This window comes from Pteropus alecto, unplaced genomic scaffold, assembly GCF_000325575.1.
Source record: "Pteropus alecto unplaced genomic scaffold, ASM32557v1 scaffold39, whole genome shotgun sequence".
Classification (NCBI taxonomy): domain Eukaryota; kingdom Metazoa; phylum Chordata; class Mammalia; order Chiroptera; family Pteropodidae; genus Pteropus; species Pteropus alecto.
The window spans coordinates 5,387,489-5,393,796 of NW_006443568.1; the positions used below are offsets into that span (position 1 = coordinate 5,387,489).

Genomic DNA, 6,308 nt, shown 5'->3' on the forward strand with positions numbered 1-6,308 from the left:
GGATCAAAGGGGCAGCTATTTAAAGACTTGGCAGAGGCTCCCAGCTCAGGTCCTCAGAGAAGCAGCTGATGCAACAAGAGACAGGCTTTTCCCTGGCCAGGTTGCCCAGCAGTCTCAAATAACTGCCCCAGGACAATATGCACAGGTGCTCCACCCACCTTCCCCTCCTCTGGGCGGGAAGAGCAGCTTCCAGGGGCCTGGGCCTCAGGCTGAGCTAGGGAGGGATGAGACACCGTTCCGAAGTCCCTAGAGCAGGGCTCTTTCCGGGCTGCTTTCAATTGCTCCAAAAGGGGACATTAATTCAAGACTCTTTCAATAACCAGGGATCTGAGGGAGGGGTCTGCATAGGCAGAGAGGACAACTGGCAAGTCTCCCTCCTCTACCAGAGCTGCTAGAGTGGCACTGGGGCTCTTCCAGGAAAGTGGCAGAGGGTCCAGGAGCACCTCTAGGGTGAAGTTACTCTCAGAGCCGCTTGATTAGGAGATGCAAGAGTGTGGTGGCCTCCCCTGATCTCCTCCAAAGGATCTTTGACTGGAACCAACGTGGTCAGCCCAGAAAAATAACCCCGACTAGAAGGGCAGAGGCTCTGCGGGGACTGTCACAGCCAGCGTGGACACATCTACCTGTGGAGGCCTAGAGGGAAGGGCACTTTGTCTCTGCCATTTGTTGGGCATTCATATACCATCCTTTGTGCCAGGCCAGCCCAGGCCTGAGAACAGGGCGCTGGATGAGGCTCCGATAAAGGAGCCTCAGCTTTTACACCTAGGCTTGGGGTGAATGAACTAGAGTGTGTAAGAAGAAACCAGCCCATTCTTAAGAACTGCATGCGGGATGTGGTCTTGTCAAGGAATGCACAAAATCAAAGGAAATTGGAGGTCCCTTTGTGTTTATTCCTTTGAGTGAGCCACTGCCAAAAGATGGCAGATAGCCCCAGATAGCAGCTAAGAGTTCCCACTCATCTTAATTTAGGTCTCAGTTGGCGTATGCCTAGATCTCTGTTGTCCTTGCCTTTTACCTACCTCTTGTGGACCATATTAATTTCCTACCTAAACACCTTCAGTATAAGGTCCCCCCACCCTTTGGATCTAGCCCAAAGTCCTTCACCTGGCAACAGGCTCTTAGTGATTTGGCCCATGCATCTCCTCCCACCACCCTCCCTGTGCACCCGCAGTTATGTGAACCACTTAGTTACTAAACGAAGTTGTAGAACTTCTATTTGCCCTTCGGGCCATAGGCCCTTCCAGGTATCCACCTCTATCCCCTTGCTGAAGGAGACAGGGCCTCTTCCATGCTCTCTTAGCACCACCATTCTTTCTACATCTAAAAGTCCCTTTTCCCATCACTAGCCTGTGAGCCCTCAGAGGACAGGGACAATTTCTGACTGAGTGAAAGATATCATCTCTGATGTTCCTATGTATATGAGCATTACACCAGCTTTGCCAAGGGCTCCCCTTGGGCAGCCAAAGTTAATCTTCCATGTCCTGAGCTGTGGGGACTGCTGGAAGGAACGAGGGCACTCTGGAAGATGCAGGATTTCAGGGCCCAGAGACTTGGCAGAAGATCCAGACAAATGTGATGGCTGGATAGATTCGGAAACAACAAATAACCACAAAGGTCAGGAGAGAAACTAGTAAGGCAACAGACTCTTTATTTAATATGGTTTAAAATACAACAAAATCAAGTCCCTGGCTGTTGTGAATACCAAAACGAGACAAAAAAAAGCTGTCAGCACAGCTTCAAACAAATCTGGGTGGCCAGGCTGGGCCATAAGGGAAGCAGTTACAGGGACAGAAGGCAGTGCCCCTCCCCCAGGCAAGTGCCCGGCTATCCCTGGGGTGACCACCTCTGTGCTGTGCAAGATGGGAGGGCTGGAGCAGCAGCTGGAGAATCAGCTCAGCAGGCCTTGCCCTCCTCGAGACACCAGGGCAGCTCCACAGGCCTCTTGGTCAGCCCTCAACAGGGCCACCACGATGGAGTAGAGGGGAAATAACCATCTTTACAGACATAACATTCTCTTACAGAAAAGTGCGTGAGCTCAGCCCATGGTCCAAAAACCTTATGAAAACAATGAGAAAAGAGCTACTGACACCTCTCGGAATCTGGTGTACACGAAGCTCTCAGCTGGACAAGGTTCTGAACAGATTACTGTCAGCAGAGCCAAGGGCTGTGAGCCTCATCTACTGTGGTCCCCTGGAGGAAAAATTAGCAATCTAAGTAACCAACACAATCTTGGTCCTAGAACTGAGGTCATGTGCATGGGACGTGCCCTGGTGAGGAAGGCACTGGCCTTCATTAATAGACCACCTCCCCTGCATCTGGCCCAGGCTCCCGGCTGGTGTGGGCAGTACACAGGAACCTGGGCTGACTTTGGAAAGCAGAGCAAGCAGAGCAGCTGTAGTGATTAGTAAGATTTGGTCAATGGAATTAGAGGAAGAATGGGATCCTCATCGGTAGCCTGGCCAGGATGCCTACAGCTGAGGAAAGGTTCTACCCTACCCACCCAGGGCCTGTATTTCTGATTTGGGAAGCCCAGCTGGGAAGCCTTGCTCACTGTAGCTCCACAGTAGCTAGACTTGGTTTCAGAGGGCTGCTGTGCTTTGCAGCTCTGACTCCCCACCCCATTGGGCTTTAAGAGGTAGCTGAAGTGAGGCAGGCAATCATGTGGGCCACTGCAGGCCTTCCTGATCTTTAAAGGGAGTGGGCAGATGCTTCTGCCTCTCCCGTGCTTCCATATTCCAGCAAACCCTGTATGGGGTTGGCAGCTCTTGTGTACCTCAGCCTGGCACAAGGGCTGGGGGAGGGAGCCTTACTGGAACAGGAAGAGGCATGTTCAGGGACCATTCAGACACAGGCATTTCAGAGAGGAAGAAAAGATCTTAGGATACACTTCTCCACAGGAGAGCAGTATTTCAGCCAGGGATGGCAAACAGGTCTCAGCAATGAAACTGGCTGCTGGGGGAACCTTGAGAAATGACCTACCTACCAGGAATGAGTAGGAAATACTCTGAAGCAGGTTAGTGGTACCTACCATGGGGGCAGAGGGGAAATGGTGTGCCATTCATTTGCCATCTCTGGTCTAAGTCAGAACATGATTCAGGAGTACTTATGACTCTTCGTGAACCTATTTTTTCAGAGGGACTTAATGGCTGAAAAAGTGGGCTAGTAGTAAAAGATGAAGGGACCTGTAGACCTGTATGATAATGAACTAGCTTCAAGGAAATACAGCAAACAGCAGAAGCTCAACCGTCCTATCCACCTTGGTCTATGGCTCCCTCAGCTACACTGAAGCTGAGGCCGGCTGGAGGTGGGGTACAGTACCCCAAGCCCAGCAGAGCCCTGCTTCCTGATCCAAGCCTCATTCCATTGCCCCAGAAAATTGCTCTGGACAAAGACTGGCTAATACCCTGGTGGCAAGTTTGTAACCAGCAGAACTTTCAGAGTACAGAGTAACACGTAAAGGAGGGTGGTGGGGGCAGGGGAGGGGGGAGGATACAGTGGACAGGATGAGGGCAGACAAAAGTATCTGCAGGTATTTTGTGTATTTCTGGGGCTGTCAATTGTTGAGTCTCACTTATATCCATTAGTTGTCAGACTAGAGCTGAGGCTCCCACACAGGAAGAAGTGGGATGCCGAGGACAGACCTCAGCTCTTATTCCCTGGGCTATGGAACTGGGACAAATCTCAAGGATTGTACATTGGCGTACAGGGCAAGGTGCAGAAACAGACTCATAAAGCCATGAGGGATAGTTGGGCCTGGGGCCCAGCAAATGCTGCAGACAGTGCTGATGGGACTCAATAGGGCCCTTCCAGGATTGAAACCCATAGGTAAGCTTGCCCTTTCTCTTACAAGCTGACTTCATCTAACAGGAAACCTGAGCACCAACATGGCAAAAGGTGCCAGGTGGGGTGGTGAGGGTGGTGGGGCACTGGAGGCCAGGAACCCAGGCACCACTGCTAGAGCATCCTTCCTCCTCCCTCAGAAGATCCTCTATACACAGTGTCACGTGTTAACAAAAACAAAAACCAAAAAACCTTCAGAAATAATCCTTTGGGCGATCCTCTTGTCAATCATTTGTGCAGGCTAGAGAGGCACCTGTGAATGATAAGGCTACTGAAGCATCATTGGCCTAGTCCTGGCACTACCAGAGGGCATGGGAAGCGATGCCCGAGGGGCTTCCTACCAGTGCATCATCCCACACAGACACATTCTCCAGGTCCTTTGTCCTAGGCAGGAAAGTGGTCTGTTCACCAGCTATGCCAAGGCTCTGCTAGGACAGCCAGAGCTGCCCGAGCCCCACTAACAAGAGAAACACAGTCAAGGCCTGGGTGTGACACTTGTCATAAGCCCTGAAGGGCAGGGAGGGAGGGGTCTGAGCCTCAGTCAGGCAGGGAAATGTTCAAGTCACTTGTCCTGCCAGCTCACTGTGAAGGCAGCTACAGATGACAGTTCTTTTTAAGACTCTTCAGCTCACATTAGAGCCACTGACTTCATCTGTACACACCCCACCTCCAATGCAAGCCCATTTTACACTTACACAAATAAATGTATGAGGTCTTGTACATGTCATATGTACATAAAACTGACCCATGAAATCCAAAACTGCAAAGTGTCAGATGCCAGCCAGGTCAGAGCACCCTGGGCCTTAGCACTGGGAGCTTAGCAGTGGGAGCCTTGCAAGGGCCAGGCCTGGCTGGGCTGCTTGCTCCCTTCCCAGCACATCCCCAGTGCCTGGCTCCCTAGGCGGTGGTGGAGGTGGGCTCCTGGGACCCTGTTTGGCCTATTGCTTCTGTGCTTGGTGCTCCAGGGCAGCAAGGAGCTTCTGTGGCCCTTGAGGAGCTAGGTGTTTGAGCCCTGGGCCCCTCGCCAACCTGCTCCTTAGAGGCAGTGTCAGCCTCTGGCCTTTGTTCAGGGCTGCTGTCAGTGAGGGGGCCCTGGTCACCAGCACTCAGGTCCTGTACCCTCTTGTTCAGGTCATTGCGCTCTGTCTGCAGCGCCCGGCACAGCTTTTCCAGCCTCTGGATTTTCACCTGTAGGCCCTCCAGCTCTTTGTCCCGGAGCGTTTTCTAGGGAGAGAAAGAGGGCCAATGTAAGGTTGATGCCATGATATCAACCTTACATTGTTACTTGGTAAAAAGCATTCATAACTTTAACAATGCTGGGAGTAGACTGCAGTCAAAAGCTGGACTCTCAAGTAAACAGCCCTGGTTTGTGCCAAGATTTGGCTGTCAGCTGAGGGCAATGTGGTGTAGGAGAGGGGCATGGCTTGGAGACAATGAGTTCCTCTATTTATCCACCGGATAACCTTGGCGAATTACTTGGCTTTTGAGCCTATCTCCTTATCCGTTAAAGTACTTTCCAGGATAAGGACTACTGATGTCAACGTCATAGATCTAGAGGGAAGGTCCCATGAACTGGCATACCGGAGACATTCAGCAGGTCTGGCTGCAGTAGCTGCTCCAGCACTGAGCTACTTTCCTCTCCTACATCTCAAGGCACAAAAATCAAATGATCAGGACCACTCTCCATACAAACTATGTGCATCGTTGGCACCCCCTTTTTTCCTGCTCCTTTACTCCTTTCTTCCACTTGTTTTCTGTGCTTCCACTGCAGGCCTATGACTGGGCTCACCACCTCCCCCCCTGGGGAGAGTTGACAGTGCCCTGGACTTGGACAGACATGCATGTAAAGTCTAGCTCCATCTCATGCTAGCTGCACCTGTTGCTGGAATGTATAGGAAAGGGCCTGACACTCAGTAACTGCACACGCCACCCCCAGCTGCAGACCCCTCTCAACCTACCTCCTCAGCCATCTCCAGCAGGGCCTTGTTGCTGCTCTCCCACCGGGACCGGTACATAGTTGTTTCTTTCTCCAGCTTCTTGATCTTCTTCGTCATCTGGGTTATGTGACAGGCAGAAGGAAATAATTAGGGGGCCAGGCTGTCTGTACATGTGTCCCCAAGGTGTGAAACAGACCCCAGGGGGCAAGGCATTACAGGGCAGTCAGTGCCTTCTGTGCCACCTCAGGATGTCACAATTTAAACACATACTGCCAATAAGAGGAAATGACAAGACAGCCTCATTCTCCAGGACAATCTAGAGGGTGCATATACTACTTGCCTTGAGAGGGAGGAAAGGCTGTGATCCCACCCTTGGCTTCAATCACACTGTTAGTGTTAACAGCTGCCCATAAGGCATCCCATTCAGAATGAAGCAGCCTGTGTCCCCATAGCCATACCCAGCCTGGACCAGTGTTACCTTTTCCATCTCCTGTTTGAATGTGGTGAACACCTCACTGCTTTTGGAAAGAG

The 6,308-nt window shown here is 51.5% G+C and overlaps 1 protein-coding gene across 1 annotated transcript in view; it reads right to left on the reverse strand.

Moving 5' to 3' along the window:
* Nucleotides 1-1,628: 1,628 nt before the first annotated feature.
* TXLNA (taxilin alpha) overlaps nucleotides 1,629-6,308 on the reverse strand; it is a 15,129-nt gene continuing 10,449 nt past the window's right edge. The window contains exons 10-12 of the mRNA XM_006924302.3: nucleotides 6,256-6,308; nucleotides 5,799-5,894; nucleotides 1,629-5,064 (exon numbers count right to left, since the gene is read on the reverse strand). The exon at nucleotides 6,256-6,308 is cut by the window's right edge and continues 13 nt beyond it. Coding sequence (XP_006924364.1) covers nucleotides 4,738-5,064; nucleotides 5,799-5,894; nucleotides 6,256-6,308 — 476 coding nt within the window. The 3' untranslated portion in view covers nucleotides 1,629-4,737. The remainder of the gene's footprint in view (nucleotides 5,065-5,798; nucleotides 5,895-6,255) is intronic.